At 32.4% G+C, this 27,673-nt stretch overlaps 5 protein-coding genes across 9 annotated transcripts; 3 read left to right on the forward strand and 2 right to left on the reverse strand.

Annotated features, from left to right (window-relative positions):
* Positions 1-1,450: 1,450 nt before the first annotated feature.
* Positions 1,451-4,037, forward strand: LOC112791340 (transcription factor bHLH25). Its single transcript, XM_072233464.1, has 5 exons — positions 1,451-1,538; positions 2,024-2,072; positions 2,298-2,834; positions 3,191-3,559; positions 3,828-4,037. Exons 2-5 carry the CDS (start codon positions 2,037-2,039, stop codon positions 3,900-3,902), a joined length of 1,017 nt encoding a protein of 338 aa, XP_072089565.1. The 5' UTR covers positions 1,451-1,538; positions 2,024-2,036; the 3' UTR covers positions 3,903-4,037.
* A 799-nt stretch (positions 4,038-4,836) lies between these two features.
* Positions 4,837-7,959, reverse strand: LOC112791339 (malate dehydrogenase 2, peroxisomal). 2 transcript variants are annotated; one of them, XM_025834133.3, is made up of 10 exons: positions 7,623-7,959; positions 7,394-7,468; positions 7,011-7,226; positions 6,475-6,789; positions 6,212-6,301; positions 6,018-6,101; positions 5,610-5,645; positions 5,403-5,492; positions 5,226-5,320; positions 4,837-5,119 (listed from the first exon to the last, which is right to left on the reverse strand). In XM_025834133.3, the coding sequence occupies exons 2-10, from the start codon at positions 7,463-7,465 to the stop codon at positions 5,047-5,049; spliced, it is 1,071 nt and encodes a 356-aa protein (XP_025689918.1). In that variant the 5' UTR covers positions 7,466-7,468; positions 7,623-7,959; the 3' UTR covers positions 4,837-5,046. The 2 variants fall into 2 exon arrangements, with proteins under 2 accessions (XP_025689918.1, XP_072089564.1); XM_072233463.1 differs by lacking the exons at positions 5,226-5,320; positions 7,623-7,959 and having other exon boundaries at positions 4,837-5,162; positions 5,371-5,492; positions 7,394-7,620.
* A 2,941-nt stretch (positions 7,960-10,900) lies between these two features.
* LOC112791341 (squalene monooxygenase SE1) lies at positions 10,901-14,314 on the forward strand. The gene is made up of 8 exons (XM_025834136.3): positions 10,901-11,579; positions 11,761-11,872; positions 11,961-12,135; positions 12,213-12,381; positions 12,465-12,683; positions 12,768-13,043; positions 13,165-13,443; positions 13,627-14,314. The coding sequence occupies exons 1-8, from the start codon at positions 11,322-11,324 to the stop codon at positions 13,738-13,740; spliced, it is 1,602 nt and encodes a 533-aa protein (XP_025689921.1). The 5' UTR covers positions 10,901-11,321; the 3' UTR covers positions 13,741-14,314.
* Positions 14,315-16,110: 1,796 nt separating this feature from the next.
* On the forward strand, positions 16,111-18,944 carry LOC112781686 (uncharacterized). The gene is made up of 2 exons (XM_025824556.3): positions 16,111-16,304; positions 16,794-18,944. Exon 2 carries the CDS (start codon positions 16,916-16,918, stop codon positions 18,674-18,676), a length of 1,761 nt encoding a protein of 586 aa, XP_025680341.1. The 5' UTR covers positions 16,111-16,304; positions 16,794-16,915; the 3' UTR covers positions 18,677-18,944.
* Positions 18,945-19,148: 204 nt separating this feature from the next.
* On the reverse strand, positions 19,149-24,377 carry LOC112791342 (LL-diaminopimelate aminotransferase, chloroplastic). Of its 4 annotated transcripts, none has more exons than XM_025834137.3 (10): positions 24,017-24,377; positions 23,766-23,842; positions 23,203-23,270; positions 22,309-22,425; positions 22,126-22,188; positions 21,278-21,382; positions 20,991-21,041; positions 20,407-20,727; positions 19,794-20,000; positions 19,149-19,585 (listed from the first exon to the last, which is right to left on the reverse strand). In XM_025834137.3, exons 1-10 carry the CDS (start codon positions 24,094-24,096, stop codon positions 19,292-19,294), a joined length of 1,383 nt encoding a protein of 460 aa, XP_025689922.1. In that variant the 5' UTR covers positions 24,097-24,377; the 3' UTR covers positions 19,149-19,291. The 4 variants fall into 4 exon arrangements, with proteins under 4 accessions (XP_025689922.1, XP_025689923.1, XP_072089567.1 ...); XM_025834138.3 differs by having other exon boundaries at positions 23,766-23,839; positions 24,017-24,276; XM_072233466.1 differs by having other exon boundaries at positions 23,733-23,839; positions 24,017-24,274.
* Positions 24,378-27,673: the final 3,296 nt, after the last annotated feature.

Genomic DNA, 27,673 nt, shown 5'->3' on the forward strand with positions numbered 1-27,673 from the left:
GCCATGGCTAATAAGCTTGAATTGCTTCTTTATTTTCTTTGGTTATGATTGTAAGTAATCTTTGACCAAGAAAATTAACGAGAGGCAATTAAGAAGGAAGCAGCTAGGAACGTAGCTTTAGGGAATTGGGAAAATAAGTACGTACCTTGAGGCATTGGACATGGTGCGTGAGGGACCACATTCTCAAACATGATCATTTGATTTGCGAACACTTAATTCAAAATTTCAATCGCTAGTTGGTGAATAACATCTCAAAAAGTCTACAAAACAACAAAGACTGAAGCTATTAATTTTTCAGCTGAACGGAGCTACTGAATATAAAATGAGATATATATCATTTTCTTTCACTCATATACAATTTTTACAAACTTAAGGTATCTCTGGTTGTCCAACCCTATTCACATAAAAAACCCGTGAGCATATCTTTTCTAGCTTGAGATTATACAAAGGGGCATTTAGGGCCTGAAGTAATTATAAGAGTATTGTGATATAGCATCAAAATTCTATGTCTAAAAGTCTAGAATTTAAGGCAAATGAGTTATAACTCAAATTGCATAGTCTTTTCATATTTATTTAGAAGTCGCATATTTATAGAAGCTCTTTTTTTACTACGTGTGTTAGAAATATAACCATTTATTATATTTGTCTTATTCTATTAGCTTAAACGAATCTAAAAAATTTTAACCGTAAAAAAAAATATAAAAAATATTATATGTATATTAGAAATTAGTCATTAAATTAGTAATAGTGCATTTGTATTAAATATATATATATATTTTGTAGTTTATTTTTAATGTTTATTTTATATTTTAATATGTAACTAATTTTTTGTATACGCATAGTATGATTGCCAAACTATAAACATAATATGGCAATCACTTTTACAATTATATTTTGTTATTAAAAATCTGATTAATCTTAAAATTATTTAACTAACAAATTAAAATATTAAAATAGTAATTTAAATAATAATAAAATAATAAATAAAAATTTTATTTTTTAAATAGATTTCATATTTTAAAAAGATTGAATAATTTTTTTATTGTCAATCTAATCAAATGTCTCTCTTTTTATATATGTTATTAAATAATTATTTAAAAATTCATCTTTTATATGATTATAAGGTCGACTCTTTATGATATTTATAATTAAAAAAATTCTTTCAACTAATACACGTTGTTATGGACAAAATTAAAACTAACTTTTGAATAAAAAAACGCCAATAAATAAATAATACTTTTCAATTCTCAACTAATTTTATAATAATTTAATATAATAGAATCAAATTTAATTATTTAGTAGAGGCAAATAAATATTATTATTATTATTATGTAGTAATAAAAAGCTTTTTAAATTGTAACCGGGGCACTTACCCCCCACAAGTTTCTAAGTAAATGTAAATCCCTCCCTAAATTATCTGTGTATATAAACTGCAACTGCTATGTTTGTGATAGTATACCATTGTGTGGCATAGTATACCATGTTATTTGTGAGGACCGGGGATCAGCAACCTTAAAAACTGCCACATCTGTTGATGAGTAAGCTTTTCACCAAACTCACATTATTAATTTACATCTTTATCTATATCTATACATATATATAAAGGGGTTCTCAAATCCAATTTTTGTGTTTTACAATGGTAATTTCACTATGGTAATTTAAAAAAAAAAAAAACCTAAATTTTTCTTTCCCATGCTAAACTTTTACTTTTTTTAACTCACATACTATATATTTTTTATTCAAAAAAGATTAAACATACAAATTATGAAGCACCACTAGTAGTATATATAAGCTGCAAGTGCATAAGAATATAATTGCTTTAAATGCTAGTGCATGGGAGTGTTGTGTTTTTAGTATGAGGGGCTTTCCTTCTTCAAATGTTTTAGGCTTTAATGGCCATTTAAGTATTTAGCAGATGTTACTAACTTACTATCATCTGCTGAAAATTTAAGTTCCAAACCTCAACAACTCTAGCTGAATCTTCTCTTCCAGGATAGTTTCTTGAGAGATCTTTTGATTGCAGGAGTTGTTTTCTTATGGATATTTCTTCACTCAGAGGGTTAACTGATCTGGTAAGATATAAAGCTCCTGTGCTGTAAATCATTATTCTTAGAACATAAATAAGTATGTATTATTTTATACTATATTTGGAAATCAAGGCAAATATCTAATGAAGAATTGAAATGTAATATACACTCTATGTCATTCTGGTTTTGAATTTGATATTGGTTGATAAAATGTGTTATGAAGACCCTGAAATGTGACTATAATGAACATAATTTCTTCTGAATTTGCAGGAAATAATGGAAGATCCTACCTATCTTCATCAGTGGCATTTGAGCTCTATTTATGAGCCTACTTTACTTCCGATTGTTGCTGCTTTTGGAGAGACTTTACAGCAACATTCATTCTCTCATCCCAGTTTCAACTCCAAAACTTCCATGGAAACTTCACTTTCTAACATTGACAGACCTACAAAACATCTCAAGAACAATAGCTGGTGTCCAACTAAAACTCCATCCGAGGCACAATTTGCTTCTTGCTCAACTCTTCTTTCATTTGTGGATCCCAATTATATAAACCAGTTGGAAGTGGTGAAGTCTAAGGATGAGATGGTTTGTCCTAAAATGAATGACACAACTCCTAAAGACATGAACTTTCAAGGAACATTAGGAAATCAATATGTGTTCGAAGCTAGTCAGGCGACTAAGCATGTAGGGCCACGTTCTAGACTTTCTCAACCTCAAGACCACATAATAGCCGAAAGGAAGCGTCGAGAGAAGCTCAGTCAACGGTTCATTGCTCTATCTGCCCTTGTTCCTGGACTACAGAAGGTATACAACATTTGGTTAAAGAGATATTTGACTTGCTATGATCCTTAGTTGACTGTTTGTTGTTTCTGTCTTTCATAACTGTGAACATATATTGGAGCATTTGTTTAATAGTTTAAGATCTGGTGTTTAGAATTTAGAGTAAAAGGGCAACTTCAAAAAAGTTGGCTGATATTGGCCAAAAAGTAGTTGGTTTCCTAGTTGAACTCTATTTAACGCTTACCAGGAAGCTCATAAATATGTGGAATTATGTTATGAGTTTGAATATATATTTTGTGGTGGTTGTGTTCTTTTGTCCATGCTGTTGCTCTAACACATAAATGCATTCATTGATCTCTTTTTGAACATGCTACTAACAGACAGACAAAGCTTCTGTTCTTGGAGATGCTATCAAATACTTAAAGCAATTGCAAGAGAAGGTGAAGGCTCTTGAGGAAGAACAGAACAAGAGAAAAGCTGTGGAATCTGTAGTATTTGTGAAAAAATCTCAATTATCCAATGATGCAGAAGACGCTTCTTTAGAATATGAGGGTATCTTCCATGAGGCATTACCTGAAATTGAAGCAAGATTCTGTGATAAAAATGTTCTCGTAAGAATCCACTGCGAGAAGAACAGAGGAGTTGTAGAAAAATCAATCAATCAAATTGAGAAACTCCATCTAAAAGTTACCAATAGCAGTGCCATGACATTTGGGAGCTGGGCCTTAGATATAACTATTATTGCTCAGGTAACTTGAGTACCAATTCTATGGAATGAAAGCTACATGCAAATAACAGCCTAACAACTAAATCAAAAAATGGAACTATGTTATCACTTTTTAGAATAGATACATCAACAATGATTTGTTATAGTTGATCATGGTATATCTCGATAATGTTAGTGCCAAGGAAAAAAAGAATGGCTCGATTTCTAATTTTCCATGCATGCATAATCATATTTTTTAGTAGCAAACATAATTTTTCTTTCAATGAGGAAAAATGTTTTTTGATTTGCAGATGGAAAAGGGATTTTGCATGACAGTGAAGGAGCTTGTGAGAAACCTGCGCTCAGCTTTTGCATCTATCATTTGAAGAAGTTCCATTTGTCTAAATCAAGCAGAATCCGTCACCACTCAAAAGTATAAGAATAAATAATAGGATTTACTGTCTAGTGTCAACTATATATACACATAGCAGTTTATGTTACTTCATTTATGTTCATGCTTGCAACTTGCAAAGCCTGTAATGTCTGCCACCTTAACCAAACCATTATTTACCTCAAGCATGCTACATTGCCACCAGTGGTTCATTTTGCACGAGGGGATTTTCTGTCAACAAATACTTTTTGCATGATCAACAAGTTGATCATGTTACTTCCACGGTTCCACCCCATCATGTTTCTACAGTGGCTTGTACAGCTTGCTAGGCATTTTTTGGCATCAGGTTGAAAAGTTCAACCCCATCTGTTTCTACTTTCTAGCACAGTTCTTCTTCTACTTGAAGTAAATCTTTAGAAAAAGGATCATTGGTTCTTTTTTGGGTGGTCTCGACAAACAGGCCTTTTGTTGCATTCTTGTAAGTTTATTTCTGTTTAAAATAAAAAAATGTTTGGTTCAAGTCAATGAATAACTGTATCTTCAATTATTTGTATGAATGTTTAACTTGCATGTTTTCGTGCACGGCATTAGCATATATCAGCATGCAAAAGAAAAATGCTTCAAAATAGTGAATGTTGTCCTGATAAATGGAGACCATAAATGTTAAATGAGAAGGGATTTATTATTATTATATGTTTTCTTAATGTTAGCTAAGTGAATCCTTGTACACATTCTTTATAATCTTAGTCCCCACAGAAGATTATACTAAAGATCTTGTTATGATTTCGCCCTCTGCCAGCCCCTCAATGTATTAGAATTTTTCATGAATGTCACTTAATATTTTCCATATAGTTATATTATTGAAGGATCATGATTTTTGAAACAAATATGTTGGGAGGATAAGTGAAAGATTAAAGAAAACAGTGGTATATGGAAATAGTACAAAAGGCCAGTTTTGTATATTGTCTTTCAGATCATTATGCTTCCATTGATGCCAAATCCTTTAAGATCAACATTTAAGGAATGGATGACACCAAAAATTTGGAATACTATATTCTTAAGAATTTACTATGAACAAGGGGGAAATAGTACATAGGGTCATTATAAAAGAAGACAAAAACAGATTTTCCTGATATCACTTATTTTCTGATGAAATCTATCCCCTTCTGGATGCTTCCTGCTAACTCTTGCTTTGCTTTCTCCAATCCAATCCTGTTAAGTATTTAACATCAGAACTTTACTTTGTGTTACATTACTGCTACCAATCCCAACAAAGATATTAGCTAAATACTAAGAGTTTAGTAATCTCCTATGATACCTTTCATACTCATTCAGGGGACCAAGTTGAAATACCTCTTCTGCTCCACCGCGACCAAGACGTACCTTGGTTGCGAAGAAGGGAAGTTCCGTCACCTGTTTAAAACATAATGTTAAATGAGAAGTAAAAAAGTATAGCATTATACTGTGCAATGAAATAAGGACTTGAACATGGCACCTGGGACTGCACAAAAGAACATTCCACCACTCCGGCTTCTCCCTTCAAGCCACGGAGGCATGCGTCAGCAAACTTGGCAGCTGCATATGCCTACTCAATCAAGAGTGGATTTTCAAGTTAGTCCTGCCACTTGGAGTAGACTCAGTTGGTGCTAATTAACAATGCTTGTAAACATAGAAATATACATAATAAATATAAGCTGCTAACCATTGATAGTGTTGCAGAACCAGCTCCAGCTTTTGCCTGTAACATGAATAATCGTGATTATATTATGGTGGATCAATCACAAACTAGATACATACAAGGGATAGGATACAATATTTGAGATTTTGTAAATTTCAACTGTCATTGATATGAAAATAATGTTAGTTAACTATTGTTACTTGTAGTATCGGATTATATTTTCCTTTTATTATCGTAGAATAGAACTGGGAGTAACCGACAGTTGTTGTAGCAGATTATACTCGCCATGAATAATATATCATAGGTGATATGTGGCATTAAGCAGAAATAAATTCGAAGGAAGGTTGAAAGGGAGAGTCAAATTTCATTTTTTGCTTCCTGTCCCTTCTACTTCAGTTACATCTTTAAGCAATTGACTTGTATGGCATTTACCTCAACAACTTCCGTTCCACCATTTTGGATGCGATTTGTCAGGTATTCAACTTCTTCTGCAGTGAAGCTACTAGGAGGCTTAACCTACAAACAAAATACACAGTTTTGAAAGAAAAAGATAAGCATGGGTTCTAGATATAGCATGATTTATTTTAAAAAGGGGGGAACAAAAGGCTTAAGGGAGGACTCTGCACCTGCGACAAAAGAGGCAGTATTGTGACTCCTGCATGGCCTCCCACCACTGGAACATCAACCTCTCTTGGATCCACTCCAAGTACCTCTGCCTGCATGGATAAACAGATTGACTTACATTAGTCCTTACTTAGTAATTTCAAGCAATAAATTATACTGTTTCAAAAATATTTACCATAAAAAATTTGACATAACATTTAACCTACAGAAGGTGTGTTCAAGACTCTGCTTATAATTCCAGGAAGAACAGGAAAGTAATGCTTACCACAAAAGTATTTGCCCTCACAACATCCAGGGTTGTAACACCTAGCAGCCGCTTTGGATCATAGGTACCAGCTCTTTTGAAAACCTCAGCAGCAATTGCAACAGTGGAGTTCACTGGATTGCTAATCAAGTTGACAATTGCATTGGGACAGAACTTGGCAATTCCTTCACAAAGGGTCTTCACAATTCCAGCATTTATCTTAAACAAATCATCCCTTGTCATCCCGGGTTTCCTTGGGACACCAGCAGGTATAATTACCAGGTCCATCCCAGTGAGTGCGCCCTCAAGTTGCGGCTGCCCCAGAAAGCCGCGAACCTAACAATCCCAAAAAAGTGGGAATAATTTGAACATAAAAACACATAGCAGCTAAAGATTACTAAGTTCCAGCACCAATTTGGCTATAAAATCAATTCATATAAGCTCAACCTAAATAACATCCCCATTTAACACAAAAGACAACAATTTTGTGATAAGCTGCTATTCGATAATCAAGAATTCTGCAACAATCCATGAAGAAGACAGTAAAAGGAGATTACCACAGCACCAGTGTCCATATGACTAACATCAGCAGTGACACCAGGGGTGTTAACAACATCATAGAGATGAAGAACTGAGACCAAGGGATTAATCTTCATCAGCAAAGATAGGGATTGGCCAATTCCACCAGCAGCCCCCAAGATTGCTACCTTGAATCCCGGTGCCCCTCCTTTTGCCCTGCACTCAGCCCTCTCAACAAGAACATCACCACCATCCTGTCATCACATGATCAAGCACTAATCTTTGGCAATAATAGAAGCTCTAGTTTATGCAAGGAACACAAATTTAGAAAATTTCCAGGTTATGTAGTATTGATTCATTAAATACTGATCATTGAGCTATGTAATGTTATATTAACTATTAAGTACCCTTTGCAACAAACCTTGAAATTGGGTGGCTGAAGATGAGAGGTGATTCTTGCAATACGATGATTAGCCGCTGCACGTGCTTCCATGTTCTATGAAAGTATTTGAGAAACAAGACTTAGAAGCAGTTAGCACTTTCTGTTATATATGGGGGTAAATAAAAAACTAGACATCAATTGAATAATATAGATGAATGGATAAAATATATAAATGAGAAATAATGGGAACCAAGAAGTTGACACATACGTCCAATGTTTTTTCTTCAAATATTAAAATGAGAAGCAAAAAAAGAGTTTTGTGTGGAACCCAATTGTTGTGAAGGCTTATCCTTGTTTTTGATAATGTTGAGCTAAAGTGAATGTGGATCTCAGGATTTTAGCTCAAGTTCCACCAGCCTCTATCATGGATCAAAATGGCTTTTAGTGAAGAAGAGAAGAGCCAAATTGTGTTGTGCTGAACTTTTTGAAGTGTGTGATGCAATCATTTCACAATTTAATATTTCCCTTGTGCTTTTTTATTTCTAGTTGTATTTTCGGACTCTTTTTTTTTTTTTTACACGGAGAGAATTGGTGTGTAATGCTATATTATTGAAAAAATTGATATTTTTCTTTTGATATAGAATTAATTTTTATTTGTTATTAAATAAATTAGACCATCAAATTATTTGAGAACAGAAAAAGACAATAAAATTTGAGAATCTGATTTGAGTCAAATTTATGTATTATAAAATTTTTTAAAATTTAATTACATAAATCTAAAGATCAAATTTATACATTATAAAATTCAAGTACATAAATCTAATATCAGATTTGTGTACTTTACACCCAAATCAAACACATCATACTTTAATGATGCTGTAATATATATTTTTTTAATATCAAAATTAAAAAGTGTATTTTTGGTTGGAACTTTTTTTATATTTAGAATAAAAATACATAAGACACTTTTTTTTTTGGTATTTAAACGGGGCTTAAGACACTTATTTTTCTCTTGAGGAATTGAGAAATTTTTTTTTGGGTTGTGAAGAATTTTTTTTTGTCTTTGTTCTTTGAAAATGGGTTTTTGTCTTTCTTTTTTGACATTTTCTTTCGTTTCAATTATTTTGGCAGGGTAAACATGAACGCAAAGCCCAATCCCTATTCTTTCTTAACCTATGATTCTTAGCTGTGCAGCGGTCTCAATATCTGGTGGGTCCGTCAGCCTATCAAGAGCATAAGGCTTCTTGTACCCTAGTATAACCAAAATTAAAAACGTTGGTTGCATAGTCTTGTTATTAAGCTAGCACAACTTTGTCCAACAAAAAAGGTGGCCCAACTTGTCATAATTGTGTAAATTTAATCACTACAAAATTTATGTAAAAATATTATGTATATACCAAAATCAGTAATAAAAATAAGGTATTATATATCTATTTATAAATATATGTATTGTTAAACTTATTTTTAATATGTATATTATATTTTAATATGTATTTATTTCTGTACTTCTCACATATCTACCTAATTTTTACTTCTTTAATTAAAGAATTTTACATTTGAGAATAATATATCATCAGTTTATATTAAAAAAAATACACCGTTATTACTCCCATATCAAAAATAAAAAATGATTTTATTTGTGGTGTGGATATGAAAGACTTGTTTAGTAGGCAATCTCATAATCATAAGTCCAACACATAGATAATTGAATTTATTTGTACGTATTCTTTTGAGTTTGGGGACACCCACCTACATTTCTTAATACCAAGAGTCTAACACATCCATGAATCAGGATGTGGGTAATTTTATAAACAAGAAAGGGAAAGTGTGACGTATTCTCCACTATACTTATAACCCTAGTTGACTTGTACACGAATTTTGCAAATTTAAGTACCTGTCTATGTCCATAATCTAACTATAACTACAGTTACTAGGATTAAGAGTCCATTTAGAAAACTTTAGAAGTAATTTTATTTAATTTTTGACTTATGAAAAATAGTAGTATTAATGTTTGGTGCAATTTTCAAAATTAAATTACAACTTTTTTAAAAGTTATTTAGGAATTTATAAAGAAGTTAAAAAAATGACTTCTCTCATAATACTTCTATTTTTTATTATATTTCTATAAAATATGTACTTTTAGAGTTAAAAATTTAAACACAAAATAACTTATTTATAAGTTACTTTTAACAGAATTATTTATTGTTTAAATTATTTTATCAAAATGAACTTAATTAAGTTGGTTATCCAAACTAGGCCTAAATATGACCAGCTAGCCTTGTTACAGAATCTACAATTACGGATTATTATAATTTAGACATAATTACAATAAAAATCAAAGATTTTGAGGGCATCTTAAATTAAATTAACTTAGAATAGAATAAAATGTCATAATCAATTATCTCCTTAGCTAAATTTCAATAGTAATAAAAAGACGGTTGGTTTTCATTTTTCGACATCATTTTTCATATAATAAAATATAATATTTATCGAAATTCGTAATATATAAAAAATTATTATTTTAAATTGATCGACATTACACATTTCAAATACTCTCTGTCCAAAATCTCAGTTATTATTTGACACGTTTTTCTCTACAGTATTCGAAATGTGTAATGTCAATTTAAATAATAACTTTTCTATATATAACACATTTTGTTAAATATTATATTTTTTAATTCAAATAATTAAAAAAATCCTTTTGTAGTGTATGGCACAACGCGAAGTTGACGGAAATTGAAGATATTCAAGTTACGTCTCAAGGGGATGGCTGCATTACTATAAAGGAGACTAGCTACGAGAGCATGTTGCATATGGTTTGTAATTAATTTCATAAAATATGATGGCAAATTCACATTCACATAGGTAGCCAGGTAGGTGTCAACTCGTGCATTGCGAGGACTCGTATAATTTTTATTTTCCCCTCGTTAAACACGAGCTCGTATAACATAATATATAATTCCATTTTAAAGAACTCATTATTTATTATTTATTATCATAATATAACATGAGAGGATTCGCAGAATCCAACAAATTATAACTCAAACGATATAATATTAAATTCACAAAAATGTTATTTAAACTCAAAAAGTTGGAATTCATTTTAAGAGATATTCTACTATTAAGACGAATATAAATGTGTTTTGAAAAAAAATAAACAGAGCAGTACTTTCTTAAAAATTAATTTATTATTAAAAAATAAAAAATAAAAGATAAAATATTTTAAATTATAAAATTTAAATTTGAATTAATATAAATATAAATATAAATCTAATAAATAGAAAATTAAAAAGAAATACATCATTCCTAAAAAAGAGTATTTAATAAGGATATGGGCAAAATTTCGTGCAAGGTTATTAATGAGAAGCTACTTAATTATATCTGTAAGCTATATTGGTCACATGCACATTGCCTCCTCTAGTTATCACGTACACATTAACCCCATGATGACAGTGAATAGAATTGTTCTTTTGTGTGGAATTTAAATTCATTAAATTATTAAATAACGAGATGATACAATATTCTAAGGACAGTTATAGAATCGATAATCAATCTCACATCAGTGTGTGTTTACTGTATGGTTTGTACTATGCCTATTGGAACAATTCAATTGTCTTACACATTATTTCTCTCAAATTTTGTTATTCCATCATAAGCAAATAAATATTAGAAGGACAAACGTAATAGCAGGGGTAGTTATATACGTAAATGATGAATAATCCATTTTCTTGACTCTCAAGGAAAAATTTGATATCCAAATTAAGAGAAAAGCAAACAAATAACTGAAAATAATGAATTATACTTACTAGTTAAGTATTGAAAACTACAACCAACTGCCCCCTATAAAAGCAAAACAATAAAGGCTGATTGGTTTGTAGTAATACGTCAAATCTCACACATAAACAGCTAGCAACACATTCATAACAAGACTTTGAACAAATCATAAATTTCTCCTTTGCAGATAACAATGGAATATCAGTATCTTGTGGGAGTGGGAGGGATCTTGGTTAGCACTTTGGTGTTTTTGTTTGCGGTCTATAGTTTTTCAGAGAAGAGGAAGATCACCGGTTCAAGTTCATCAATATATGTTAAGTTTAAAGGAGGGTCTGCAGCAGAGGCATCACAAGATGGAGGAGCATACACTCAAGAGGCTGAAGAAAGCAGAGATGTTATCATTGTCGGCGCCGGAGTTGCCGGTGCAGCTCTTGCTTACACGCTTGGAAAGGTATGTAGCTTTTTCTTTATACCCAAGTTTGTATGAAAGATATGTTCAAGATGGTCATATATATATTGTTTTTCTATCCATTTTCTGATCCATCAAGTGCTAATGTAACTAGATAGACAAAGAACATGCTTTATAGAAGGCTATTAGAATGATGAGTGATTTCATTTTGAGGTAATCATAGGATGGAAGGCAAGTGCATGTGATTGAAAGAGACTTGAATGAACCTGACAGAATTGTTGGTGAATTGCTTCAGCCTGGGGGATATCTCAAGTTACTTGAATTGGGTCTTCAGGGTAAGCAAGGAAATCTAAGATCTCCAGCCTCTGATGATCAAAATCATATCTTGAAACTCTAAATAAATGGATTTTTGAATTCTTGCAGATTGTGTAGACCAGATTGATGCTCAGAAAGTGTTTGGCTATGCTCTTTACAAGGATGGAAAGAACACCAGGCTGTCTTATCCCTTGGAAAATTTTGACAGTGATGTTTCTGGTAGAAGCTTTCACAACGGCCGCTTCATTCAGAGAATGCGAGAAAAGGCTTCATCTCTTCCAAAGTACACACCCTTCATCATCCTTTCATTTTGATATATAAATTCAACTGTCTCTAAAATTCAATCTCAATTTTGTGCAGTGTAAAATTGGAGCAAGGAACTGTCACATCTCTACTTGAAGAAAATGGAACCATCAAAGGTGTGCACTATAAAACCAAGAGTGGACAAGAGTTCATAGCAAAGGCTCCCCTGACCATAGTATGTGATGGATGCTTTTCCAATTTGAGGCGTTCTCTTTGCAATCCCCAGGTAAAGGAAAGATACTGGATTCATTTTCAACTCCATTAGAGTAATTCAGCATTGTTGACTAAGAGATGCAATTGTTTCTGCAGGTTGAAGTACCTTCTCATTTTGTAGGCCTTGTCCTAGAGAATTGCAACCTGCCATATGCAAATCATGGACATGTTATCTTGGGTGATCCTTCACCAATTCTGTTTTATCCAATCAGCAGCACCGAGATTCGATGTTTGGTTGATGTGCCTGGCCAAAAATTACCTTCTGTTGGTAATGGTGATATGGCTCATTATTTGAAAACTGTGGTAGCTCCTCAGGTACCAATATGAGTACCTTGTATGATGTATATTTTTTATGTAACCTTTTGTGTCTAAATAATTTAGGGAAGTTTGATGTTTCAGGTTCCTGGAGAGTTGTATAATTCTTTTATAGCAGCAGTTGATAAGGGTAACATAAGAACAATGCCAAATAGAAGCATGCCTGCTTGGCCTTACCCCACTCCCGGCGCGCTTCTGATGGGAGATGCCTTCAATATGCGCCACCCTTTAACCGGAGGAGGAATGACCGTGGCCTTGTCTGACATTGTTGTGCTAAGGGATCTACTTAAGCCTCTGCATGATCTCCATGATGCTGCTTCTCTTTGCAACTATCTTGAATCTTTCTACACCTTGCGCAAGGTAAGTAAGTAATCATTAGTTTGAGATCAATGTAAAGGCCTAACCATAACTCAATATTGAGCATTCTTACATAATTTTAATTTTATTAGTGTCTTAGTGCAAATCATGATTGTAATTGCAGCCAGTGGCATCTACAATAAACACTTTAGCTGGTGCATTATACAAGGTGTTTTGTGCATCACCTGATCCTGCTAGGAAAGAAATGCGCCAGGCATGTTTTGATTATCTGAGCCTTGGAGGTGTTTTCTCAAATGGACCAATAGCTCTACTATCCGGCCTAAATCCGCGGCCGCTCAGCCTGGTCGCTCATTTCTTTGCTGTTGCTATATATGGTGTCGGCCGCCTGCTGATACCATTTCCTTCTCCCAATCGGATTTGGATCGGAGCTAGACTGATTTCAGTAAGCATTTTTCTTAGAATTTATTGTTTCTACTCATCAGTTAGCCATCAATGCTTAAAAGTATGAGATAAAGTATGTCGTTCATTACTAAACTAAATCATAGTAAAGAAACAATAAATTCTGATAGTCTCATAGCATTTCTCTTTTCTTGAGTTTGAATGGTCCTTTTGTTTTTCCTTACAGGGTGCATCAGGCATCATTTTCCCCATTATCAAGGCCGAAGGAGTAAGACAAATGTTCTTCCCTGCAACTGTGCCGGCATATTACAGAACCCCTCCTATTCATTCCCATCATTGAATACACACATATCTTGAAAGGACAGAGATGGAAATAGATAGAAATCAGTTCCCACATTCTTGGGCATGTGGTAGTCCAATACTGCTAAAAAGAATAAGAGGATTCCATCAATTCCAAAATCACACACAAGGGCAATGCAAATTGCAACCTATACATATTGTACTACATAATATTAAACAACGTTTTTGGAATTCCAAAAGGCCAAACCAAAACCAAGTTTACAAGCATCAGACTTGTAAAATTGATAGTAAGTCCACGGCTTTTGGCTATTAGTATGGTATTCAGAATTAAATGGATGTCATTAGTGTCACAATTGAAGCGCTCATAAATCATAATGGCCACAAAATAGGATGTAGACACTAGATAGTATTCATTCGTTGCGAATCATATAAGCTAGGATATTGGTTATTCATACAATATTTAGAATTGTTATTCACAAGTACAACCATACTACATATATATTAAAAGAGTAAAGCTAGGGAACCAAAAGCATATCAGCCAAAAATCAGCCAAATATCTTTGGGTGAATTCAAAATCTCTACGAGTTAATATATATGGATGTTTCTTCTGCTAAGTATCAGAATGTTTCTTTTTCATACTAAATGGATGTTCTTTTATATATTTTTTGAATTTTTTTGTATTGCAAATATGAATGTCTCTATTTCTTTAAGAATTTTATTTTTTTAAATTTTATAGATATTTAATTATTTTTGCTAAAATATAATTGGATGTTTCTTTTGTTAAGTATTAAGATGTTTTTTTCTCATATTAAATGAATGTTTTTTTATAATTAATATCGACAAATAGCAATTCTTCCCCAAATTCATTCTTCTAAGATGTAACTATCAACGAAAATGAAGTGGATATTGTGATTGGCGCATTGCACTCTGATCTTAAATCTTTCTTGAATGAGTGGAAGCCAATATTCTCCCGTGGTTCAGCATATTGTGAACCTCAAGACACCCGCAACTCCTTTTTTCTTTAATACACTGTATGATCCATTCCGTAAGGGTGCAGATTTCATTCATGGGTACCCATTTAGCATGCGAATTGGGGTTGATTGTGCTTTGTCGTGTGGACTATGGCTGAATCTGGCAGACCTTGATGCACCAACACAAGCTCTTAAGCCAAAAGAGAGGAACTAGCGATATGTGGATGCTGTTCTGCGGTGAGATCCATGATGCCGATGAGTGGTATCAACATTGCCTTCAACCGTGAAGCAATTGGCCCGGCATTAGTCCCGGCTTTGAAGGAGGTGGTTGAGGAAGAAAGAAAAGAAGGTTGAGGGAGAAGGTGGAATTTGTATTGAAGCAGTTGTTTTGGATGCGCTTGTTAAGAGCATCGCGGAGAGTATGGAAGTCGCCGACGCTTCCAGTAGCATTGGTGAGAGAAAGAGGTGTGTGTGATTGTTGGAGGTGAGTAGGTTAATATGAGAAAGAAGAGGAAGGCTTTTATAAGTTTTAATTAGGTTTACTTAATTAATTTTAAATTTTTTAAATTTTGAATTTAAAAAATTTAAAATTAATTATTAATATAAATTAATGTAGTTTTGTTTAGTTTTTGGCTGATAACCTTTTGGTTTCATATACTTTTCCATATTAAAATCAGTTACTAAAATCAACTACTAATGTAAACTATATATTAAAAATGAATTAAATAATACATATATTATATTTATATATAATTACATAATAAATTTTTGTGATTGATTTTAATTTATAAATAATATTTTTATCGCAAGTAATAAGAAATTTTATGCTAACCATCAAATGTATACGTTCGAGCAATTAATGATATATGGGTAAACAAAAATATTATATGCACATACGAAATCATTCAGTCACAAAAAGAATATACTAAATTATGTATTATTTAATTTATTTTTAATATATATTTTATATTTTAATATGTATTTTATATGAATATCTAATTTAATAACTGATTTTTTTATATCTAATCAAAATACTAATAAAGTAATTTAGTTTTTTTTGTAAGTATTTAGTCAGAAATTTAGTAAAGAGAATTTTGTTGTTTAAAAATAATAATCATAAACTGTCACCTAAAAATTAATCATAATAAAAAAATATCTTAACACTTTGATTAAAGTCATCTTAAAAAATAAAAGAAAAAAATTAAACTTCTTAATAGATAGAAGACCCTACATCATCAAAGAACATTGAAAACTTAAGCTTAGGCAAAATCATATTTATTGTTACTTAACAGAAGAAGCTAACAATAAACTAATTTTTATAATTGAACATAATTTTATTAATTTGTTATCACATTTATTTTGGAGAAAGACGTTGTAAGAGTGGTTGGAAGTTGGAACTGATTTGTCAGAAATACCCCTACTTTTGAAATGACGCAAAAGACCTCAAAATGACCCAATCAACCCTAACCTTTGTTCACAATACCAAAGCTGTTCAGTTCAGTGTTCACCTCCACTTTCCAGTTCCCACCATCTTCTCTCTTTGTCTCTTTTGTCTCTCTCTCTTTTCACTCACAGGATGACACGCCAATCGATCTTCGAGTGACTCTCATCACTCTCTTCTCCACTTCTTCAGGTAACCAAGCTACTCCCTTTTTTGTCCCCTTGTCATTTTCACGAACCCGAGCTTCATATCTTGATTTTCTTTCACCTCGTTCTAATGTTCCTATTTAGACTTCTAACCCTTGTTTGGTTGAACACAAAATTGAATTTTTTTTTTCAATCCTTCCTTCTCTCCTGACAATGGTTCTGTTGTTGGATTGTCTCCTTGTCTGTGGCTTCAGCTGTTTCATGTTGTAAACTTGTGTGATACTCGTCTTTACACCTTTTATTGATTATATTTTGTTTATAAGCTGCTGCAGCAAAGCATTTTCGACTCAGATAAACTTCAAAATTGTTTCTATTCTTGGGTTCAGGACACATAATAGCAATTTTAGTAACAGACTATTGAATTTGACATTGCTTTAGATTGACATCCTTGCCATGCATATTCATTGTTGAATTCAATTGTAACACTACGTATTGATTAGCTGTGCTATTTCTATTTTTTGTTGGATTACTACAGTTTGTTTAGCGAAGAAGCACTTTTACACATATAGCAGAGAAAATGGTGCTGTTATTAGCTCATTGCAGGTTTGAGGGGTTGATCTTTACCTTATAGGAGTTTAGACCCAAAACCTTGACATCATGGAACTGATGGAAGACCACACTTTTGTTGTTGGTCAAGAATTCCCTGATGTGAAGGCATTCCGGAATGCAATTAAAGAAGCTGCTATTGCACAGCATTTTGAGCTTCGTATTATCAAAAGTGACCTGATTCGCTACTTTGCTAAGTGTGCCTCAGATGGCTGTCCATGGCGAATCCGTGCTGTCAAGCTACCTAATTCCCCAACATTTACTATACGAAGTCTCGAAGGAACCCATACATGTGGGAGAAATGCTCACAATGGCCACCACCAGGCTTCTGTTGATTGGATTGTGGGTTTTATAGAAGAAAGGTTGCGAGAAAACATTAATTATAAGCCGAAAGATATCTTACACGATATCCAGAAACAATATGGTATAACTATACCATATAAGCAAGCTTGGCGTGCTAAGGAGCGGGGACTTGCGGCAATCTATGGTTCTTCTGAAGAAGGGTATTGCCTGCTCCCTTCATATTGTGAACAGATAAAGAAAACAAACCCTGGAAGTGTTGCAGAGGTGTTTACCACTGGTCCAGATAACCGCTTTCAGAGGCTTTTTGTTTCCTTTCATGCATCAATCCATGGTTTCCTTAATGGTTGTTTGCCTATTGTTGGGTTTGGTGGAATCCAGCTGAAGAGTAAATACCTTAGCACATTGCTTTCAGCGACTTCTTTTGATGCTGATGGAGGTTTGTTTCCACTAGCATTTGGTGTTGTCGATGTTGAAAATGATGACAGCTGGACATGGTTCCTGTCTGAGTTGCATAAGGCACTTGAGTTGAATAATGGAAGCATACCAAAGATTATATTTTTGTCAGATGGGCAAAAAGGTATTGTGGATGCAGTGAGAAGGAAGTTTCCAAACTCGTCTCATGCATTCTGCTTGCGTCACTTAAGCGAAAGCATTGGCAAGGTGTTCAAGAATTCTAGGCTTGTCCACCTTCTGTTGCAGTCTGCATACGCCACCACAACCGCTTCGTTCAAAGAAAAAATGGCCGACATAGAGGAGATCTCTCCCGAAGCTGCTAAATGGTTACAGCAATTTCATCCCTCCCAATGGGCCCTTGTGTATTCTGAAGGGACTCGATATGGCCATCTATCCTCTAATATTGAGGAGTTCAACAGATGGATTCTTGAAACCAGAGAGTTACCAATTATCCAGGTGATTGAGAGGATTCATAGCAAGCTTAAGAGTGAGTTTGATGAGAGGCGATCGATAGGCAGTTCATGGTGTTCTGTACTTGCCCCATCAGCTGAGAGGCGAATCTCTGAAGCTGTTAGTCAGGCACCTACATATCAAGTCCTTAGATCAGATGAAGTAGAGTTTGAAGTTCTTTCCACTGATCGATCAGACATTGTAAATATTGGTAGCCATAGCTGTTCCTGCCGTGATTGGCAGCTATATGGGATCCCATGCTCCCATGCAGTTGCTGCTCTTATTTCATGTCGAAAGGATGTCTATTCATTTACCATGAAGTGCTTCACTGTTACAAGTTACAGAGAAACATATTCCAAGGAAATACAACCCCTCCCAGGAAAGCTTGAATGGAGAAAAACAGAAGAGTCTGCCATGGAGGATGATATCATCGTTGTAAGACCACCAAAATTCAGGAGACCACCAGGCCGCCCTGAAAAGAAACGAATGTGTGTGGAGGTCCTTAACCGTGAGAAGCATACAGTGCATTGTAGTCGGTGTAATCAAACTGGACATTACAAGACAACTTGCAAAGCAGACATGATCAAGATGATCAATAGCATATAACAGTTTTAGTTGTCTAATTTTTACTGTGCAGTTCATCAAAGAGCTAGCATATTAGCTTCTAGGGAGCCTTATGTTTAGGACCTGCTTAATATTCAGGTCATGTAAGATAGACGTATCACCGATCAACTGGTGTAACAGAAACGACGTTTTTTTTTTCTTTGGAGCATTGTCAGGTTTGTAATCAAAATCTAGAGAGGCTTGGTTGTAGAAAGAGTAAGAAAAACAGAGTATGAATAAAATGAAGAAGAAATTTGCTCTCTTTTATACATTTTCCTTGTCTTTTATTTTTCACTTCGAATTTTCCTTGGCCGTGGATTATCCACTTAGGGGCAACGTTTGCCCAGCCGTTTTGGGCTTAGGTTATAACTTGATTTTGACATTTATTTTATACAAACATGGCCCTTTTACATTATCTACTTAAAAATGTGCTGCCTCAGGCTCCAGGACCATAAGATGATGATGGAACGGCAAATAGGCCACAAGATAAGAATGTCTCCAATTGATAATAACTGTCTTAACATCATAATCTAAAATTCCAAGGAAACCAATGGTATTTATTGGTAAAAAGAAACAGCCTCTCCAGTCCAATATAGCTAGATCAACATTATTCTAAATTCATTTGTATAGCTCCTTGAATCTTCTACATGCCTCCAAAACATTTTCCCTGTGACCAAAAGCACTAACCCTGACAAAACCTTCGCCACCAGGTCCAAAACCACTTCCAGGAGTTGTAACAACATGAGTCTTCTCAAGAATCTCGGCGAATACATCCCATGAGTTTCTGCCGGGAAAATGAACCCACACATACGGGGCATCTTTCCCCCCATATACTTTAAATCCAAGCGAATCGAATGTTTCAACTATTATGTTAGTGTTCTCTTTGTAGAATCCAATAACGTCTTGCATAGCCTGCATTCAAACGCAGCAAGTCACTTATGTAGCTTTTTCTAAATGATTAAGAAAGCATGTAATCGTGCATGAGTGACGACAAACTCGGATGATAAACTCTTGGACCCTTTTTCTAGGGTGTGGAAGGAGAAAGGACAGAGCAAGAGAGGATACCTTCCATGGTGTATTGAATGGATTAGTTAAACAAATAATAAACTAAATAACTGACCTTAAGGCCATCTGGTGAAAGGCAAGCCAGACCACCAGCCTGGGAAATATTTGATGCACCATTGAAGCAAGTACATACAATACGATTGAAGTCCTTGGCAACAGGAAATCCATCAGAAAACAACAACTGCTTCGGAATCACAGTCCAACCCAGTCGAACTCCAGTGAACCCGGCATACTTGCTAAATGATGAAACCTCAAGGGCAACCTGCAATTTGCCATAACCACTCAGTCATACACACAGATATCCAACAGAAATCAACATTATTCGTCAAATGTAAAAAGCAGTTTCATAGTTGAATTGCAAACTTTTGGCAACTTTTAACAAAATGTTATACTAATGTTGAACAACTTTCCTGATATAACTTTGTTCAGAAAAAATATTCATTAGATCCAAGCTACAACTTCTCTCATGAGTCATGCAAGAAACAAGAGATTTTCAAGGCAGGGAACACCTATTACAATAACCAAATGCAAAAGGCATGGAACTTGTTTCCAAATAATTGACATTATCTGCATTTTATTATAAGCCATGCACTCTTAAGTATCATAATTGCAGTTTAAAATGAAGATAAGGACAGATTTTTAAACATCAAATCATAATACAGACTGACCTCTTTGGCTCCGGGAATTTCAAAGATCGAGCGCGGATTGTCACCAGAGATGTACATTGCATATGCTGAATCAAAGATTATTATAGACCCATTGTCCTTAGCAAACTTAACAAGTTGGGTCAATTGCTCTCTTGTTGCCGCAGCACCAGTAGGGTTGTTTGGTGAGCAGAAAAAGATTATATCTGGTCGAGAAATAGAAGACAAATCAGGGAAAAAACCATTTTCTGGGTTACATCGCATGTATTCGATGTTTGCAAACTTCTCAACATCCTTCTGGTAGTAGCCAGTCTGGCCCATAATTACACTCGAGTCTACATAGGCCTGCATATTAATTAAAAGTGGCATTATTTACAGAGAATAGCTACAAAGGTCAGTCACTTGAACAGGAAACCCAGGTTGATTGTTTCCAGTTCCAGCAAAAATATTAAAAAACTATATATTTTACAAATCTTTATTAGTATTTCTAGATAGATAATCTTAAGTGCCATTATTGCAACAATCAAGATAAATGTCAACAGTTTTGGTATATTGAAGCATAAATGAATATAGAGAAAACCATATTGAAAAGAACAAGATATACATACCGGGTATGATGGGTCTTGCACAGCCATTTTAATTTTTGACCCAAAGACAATCTGCCACAGAATTAAAGTACAAGAAATAAATTAGTTAGATTAAGGAAGAGCTCATTGATTGCTTTGCAGAAAACTTCAGATGCTAATTAGCATGCCACCCCTAACCCCTGTGGCCCTGCCCCATTCTTTTCAAACCCAATCAGAGTAAGTGGTCAAGGCAAAAGACATGGCATAAAATGCGATTTTAAGTTGGGGAGATTATGTTTTGGATTTGGGGGGAAGGAAATAAAACAAACCTGAAGGCGAGATATATCACACTTTGCTCCATCTGACACAAATATATCATCATCTTCAATGCCAAGATCACGGTAAAATGTTGAAGCAATTGCACTTCTTAATGGCTGCATAGATTAAAGATGGCCTCAATTTCCAAGCATCATAAATTTTGATGTGGAAAATAGTTAGCAACAAAGAAAAAACATATTAGAATTAAAAAATGAAGTAAAAACATAATAGATTTAAAAAATGAAGTAACTATAATTTTCAATTGTGAGACTGTTTGCGCTGTCTAACTGAACTACCCAAGGTTAGATAACATTAATTGAAAAGATGGTTCTCCCCACAAAAGACAATACTCATGTTATCTAGAAGCTTTTGAAGATAACATTTTAAACTTTAGAGAAGTAAAACAGAACAAAAAAGAAATAAAAATGTCACATGCTCTGCTAATCTTGTTACTCTGAATTAAAGCTTATGTTGCATAGTTCATTCTGAATTAAAAGAAGGCTAAATATCCATTTTCAAAACCTGAGTGAAGAACTTGCAAAAGTTTACCCACTTAAATCTATAACAAGTTGTGAATTTGTTTTACACTAAAATTTCATTTGAGAAAAGGCATATACTATGCAACAGACAAACATGTGAGGATGTGGTTGGAGGCTCCTAAAGACAAAGATATCAAAATATCTTTCCTGAAATTCTACAAGGATAAAAAAAGGGCACCTCTTATTTTCCAGTTAGCATTGCAATGAATTATTTTTACAATTGAAACTAGGACAAAAGAGTAAAGTAGGTTATGGAAGGATACAAGAATGAAAAATGGGCAAAGCAAAAAAAAGCTCTAGAAGATGTCAATGCAACATACCTTTTCACCTTGTTCAGCTCCATAACCACTATATCCTTCTACGGTTGATAATGCATGTGATCTCTGATAAATGGAAAACAAGATATGCTAATCATTTTTCATGAGAGAGGGAGCAAAACATATATTAATGCTCAAAGTCTACACTTGAAAAATATAGAAGCTTCATTCACATTGAAGTTTTACCTTTGACATTGCAGAAGTTATGGCATCAGGAATGGGTTCAGTAGTATCACCAATTCCAAGGCTTATTACTTTGGCATCAGGGTACTTAAGCAAGTGTGCATTCCTTCTTCTAGCAATCTTTTTTTTTTTCAAAAAAAAAATAATTAAAAAAAATATGCACAGCAAAGAAAACAGGAGAAGTGAAAAGTGAGGGAAAAAATAGTTGCATGTCATATGAAAAAGCAACGTCAAAGGTTGAAAGAAAGAGAAGGATATTCACTTTCACATTTATTACATAATGTATATGAATAATGATTGAGTAAAATGACACAAATCCCACTACTTATTCCTTTTTGCCTCTCTAGTGATAGATAAACAAATCTCAGTAATGAAGTACTTTGTTAAGGAGTGAGACCATGTCAGATATTACACCTCATTTCCTTTTTGGTTACTTAAAAATAATTAATCAAAATATTTTCCTTTAAAATCATTTGACGAGTTAATCAAAGGCATCCCTTGTTAACATTACATGCATGGCTCTGAAAGAATATTAATTCTGTTCAAGTAGAAATAAATTGACTTGACCATAGTCAAACTAAAAAGGGAAAACTGGTCACAGAAAATAAATAAATAGAGTATTTAAAACTTTCCTAAGTTTATCATTGATATGTTCTTTATCCTGAAAGAATTTGCAATCTTTCATCTCGAAATATAGGGAACATCAAGCTCAATGCCTCAATACATTTCCAATTTTCCAGTCCCCTTCAACATACGAAAATCATTTATGTAAATAATCTTTTCTGTGTAAAGCTTCCCATGGGAAGAAATCATGCATAGTGAATTTCCATAGTACATACGAACTAATGAACTACCACTGCTTGAAGGTTAGCAGAAAGATGAAGTAGCAGCAAATACCTCCGGAAAGAGATACCCGGCTTGAAGTTTAGCAATATTTCCATTGCGAGAGACCTTCGTCTTGTAGGCTTCAAAGAAGAAACAAAAAATGTTATCTTGAATACTATATAAACGGAGAAACGTGCATGCTCTTTTTCAAGAACCACCATGACATTACCAATAACCCTTCCAGAACACAATCCACTAGATTCCACTAGTAATCTAGTACAAGCCAACCCATCAAAATTCAACAACAATCAAATAATTTAGGCTCTTCTTTTTGGATCCAACATACGGTCTAAATTTCATTTAAATATCAATAGTCCACACATAAGTCTAAAATTACGAGCTAAAAAAAACTTGTAAAGGTTTATGTGTCCGATCCTTTAACAGTAACAGCACAAGACTACCATTCCAAGGCAGTTAAAAATCTCAGAAATTGCTACCCAAGAAGCTTGTGTGATGAACTTTTCACCCAAAAAATTGCAAAAGGGGACCATAGCTAATGCATAGTGGGACAATAAGAAGAACAATCATAATCTTCAAATCACCCCAAAAAAAAGGGAGCTTTGTTTGCAGGATACCGGTATCAGCTTCTTGTGGTGCCGCAATGCATTTGCAAACGCCCAAGCTCTTCACGGGCAACGTCACCTGACTCCTGCTTTAGACCAAATATAAAGACGACCCCCCCCCCCCCCAAAGAACAAAAATAAAAACTTTAGAGGCCAAAAAGAGCAAAGATACAATTTTGATTAAATCTTTTGAGAAAAACGATTTCTGGGTAAAAAGAGGTCCCATTATCTGGGAAGAGGGAAATGAAATGGAGGGAAATTACCTGGGATTGAAGGTGGAGGGAGCAAGGAAAGTTGAGGAAGAAGAAGAGAGCGGAGTGGAGAGGCTTTGTGTGATAGACATTTTAGGAGGTTGAGGTGAGAAAGGAGCAGATACTAGTACTGAAGTGAATATGCGTTGATCCAAAGGTGCGGCACTAAGCCTCCAACACTATTTAGTATTAGTAGTTGTAATGGTAAACGGGTAAACCCTATTATATTGTGTGCACGTCCCTTTTTCCTTTCTCAATAACATAGTTTCAGTTTTTCGGGTTCAGAAATGGATGGATACTAAATACTAATACAGTAATCATGGTTTAACTTCAATTAATAAAAGAAAAATTATATCTGAATAAGGTTGGAGTCATGTAATATTTGCACTATGCTCCCTTATAAGTCAAATTTGGTGTGCTGATTCGGTGTTTCGGGCTAAACTAAAACTATACGAGATTAGCAGCACGACCATGGAGCATGCAAAGCACGTGATGTGGGAATATCATACTCTTTTAATTCAAATTATTAAAATAACTAATGTTTTTATAATATCATAATATTTAAAATATTAACATTATTAAGTAATTTAGTTATATATAAAAAAATATGATATAACGATTCTAAATAATTATTAATATCTATTCTATTATATAAAAATCGGATATCTGCACTTAATGATAAAGCTGACATGGCATACTTCGGAGAATGTTTCCCGATTTAATTGTTTTAACTCATTCAATACAATTTATTGCACTAAATTAATTATATTAACTAATTAATTTGATTAGATATTTAAATATTTATTTTCTTAATATAATTTATTATAATTTATATTACTTAATTAATTATACTACATTAATTATAATTCGTTATATTAGTGAATTAGTCTTTTCATTTATAAAGTCTAAAATAAAATAAATAAATTCTTATTTATTCTAATTAAATTTATTTATATACTATATATGAATTAACATCTATTCAATTCTATTATATAAAAATCAGATTTCTACACTTAATGATGGAGTTGACGTGGCATGCTTCTGAGAGTGTTTTTCGATTTATTTCTTTTAACTCATTAAATACAATTTATTATGAGATTAATTATATCAACTAATTGATTTGATTAGATATTTAAATATTACATAATAATTATAATTTATATCAATTTATTTTAATAGTATTTTCTACTTTATTTCTTTTAATATTCTGGTAGTATTTTTAATTTATTAAATCAAATTAGGTATAAATTATGTATATTAATTAATTGATTTGATTAAATTATTAATAATTAAAATAATAAATCTATAAATAAAATAAGCAATTGAGATATTTTTAACTAATAATTAAATCAAATTAAATTATATGTATTAAGTCAAATTCAAATCATGTAAATTAAATACTAAACTAAAATATGATAATTTCTTACTTATTCAAATTAAATGCAATAAATACAAATTAATTTTGTTAGATAATGATGATTTTATGGTCTTCTATATATAGACGGCCAAACAAAATGATAAGAATCATCATTTTTATCGCTCTTTTTTTTCTTTTTTTTATGTAAAATTTCTTTTATGGATAAATAGTATTTCGTTGATTGTTTGTTTATAACTCGAAAATGTCTTAATTTAGGCATTACCGTTGCTAATAGAATTGGACGACAATGTGCTCGGCATACTTGCAGCTTAAGAAATCAGGTCATGTGTTCGAGATGCACCAATGCAAACTTTTGGAGCTGTTGACTGCCGCTGAATTCATCGTATAGTTTAAGCAAATTATGATATAGTGAAAAAACGTTTATGCATGTATGCTATTCTTCTTTATATATGTATCCCTCTATTTTTACAATTCACATCTTTATATATTAGATTCTTTTTGACATTATTTAAATTTGATATTTTTTTCTATTTTTACGCTTCTAATCATTTTTTGTCTTAATATTTTGTTCTCATCAATTTCTATATTTTATTTTAGGTTAACTTTGTGGTTCAAATATAATCATTTATGTTATTATTGAATGTTATGAAATTGAAATGATATTAACAATAAATAATTTAAAAATGTATTTTTTGGAACAATTCTCCTAAATTTAAATTGTTATATTAAACAGATGATGATAAATATTTTTGTATTAAATCTCTTATAAAATAAACTTATAGAAATGTTATGTTATATGATATAATTTGATTATATATTTTTTTATCTTCAATCTAAATTATTTAAATTGACATACCAATTATTTTTAAATTTAATTAAATATCTAAATATCTTACAATTTAACATAATTTAATTTATATAAATACATGACTTTTAATATTTATGTAATAAATTTTAGAGATACTTTTGCAAGTTATAATTTTTTTATCTGTATATTTAACTTTTAATAATATTTTTTATTTATTAATATATTATTTCTATTATTTGAGTATCAATAATGCGTTAGAAATTTTTTATTGTATAAGTTATTTCGAGAAAAAAAAATGATAAAATTTGATTTATAAAAATTTTAATTTGAGCGTTTACTATGATTAAACTCAAATTTTAATTTATTTTTTATATTATATAAATATTAAATTCTTTGATTAAACACTTATTTGTTTATGATAGGATATTATATATAATTTTTATATTGACAATTAAATTTCAATTGCTACATAAAAATAATATATTTTAGGTAATTATACATTTTTTGTTATTTTAAAAATCATTATATATTTTTAAAAAATTATTTAATTATGTTTATTCTTTTAAAAGGATTACTATTATTAGAGCACAACGAATATTTATAATAGTTTAAAATTGAAAAAATATAAAATATAAAATATTAATATTCTAAATTTTCGAAGTATAAATCTTAAAATAAATACATATAATTATGATTAATGGCTATAATTGGAGTTTTTATTTTATTCTAATTTTTTTCAGAACATATTTGTCTTATTTAAGTTTTATTTTTGTATTGATTGTTTTTTTTTTTGATAAAATATCAATTAAAATTTATACCTTGAATAAAATAGTTATGTGTCTAAAAAAATGAATAAAAAAATATTTTTATTTTTAGTAAAAATTTATGTCACTTTAACTTTTTTTTCTATATCACATCTTATATTTTTACTATATTTATAAGAGAGCTTTTATTCAAATTAAGAAAATTTTATTTTTAGTTATTTTTTTCTTTTAGTTTTAAATATTATTTATTAATATAATAAAAAATTAAAAATAACAATAATTACTCACATAATTAAAATAGATATCCTAATATATACATGATTCGATCCTATGCATTCCAAGAATTATTATATATAATAAATAATTATTTATTTTTTATAATTACTGTTCATACCCTAGCCCAATAATAAAGGCCCAGGTCCAAAAGAAAGGCTTAGTCCAGAGGATTGAGCCTTGCTGAGCACCGACCTTCGTGTTAAGAAGTCGGTGTTGACTACGATTTGTCCTAAAGAAGTCGGGCACGAGATTAGCTGGCAGATAAACACTCATTCAAATGAGTAACCGCCCCTAAAATCTCTCTAACCGCTTCATCAAGCCATATCTTAACCTCCCTAAGATAATGGGACGGTTAACACCCTAAAGATATGGCACTACTCCAACGGTAGTTATTGGCTTACCACTATAAATACACTGACACCCCTCAGGTATCTCTAAGCCCA

Source organism: Arachis hypogaea, chromosome 3 (assembly GCF_003086295.3).
Source record: "Arachis hypogaea cultivar Tifrunner chromosome 3, arahy.Tifrunner.gnm2.J5K5, whole genome shotgun sequence".
NCBI lineage: Eukaryota > Viridiplantae > Streptophyta > Magnoliopsida > Fabales > Fabaceae > Arachis > Arachis hypogaea.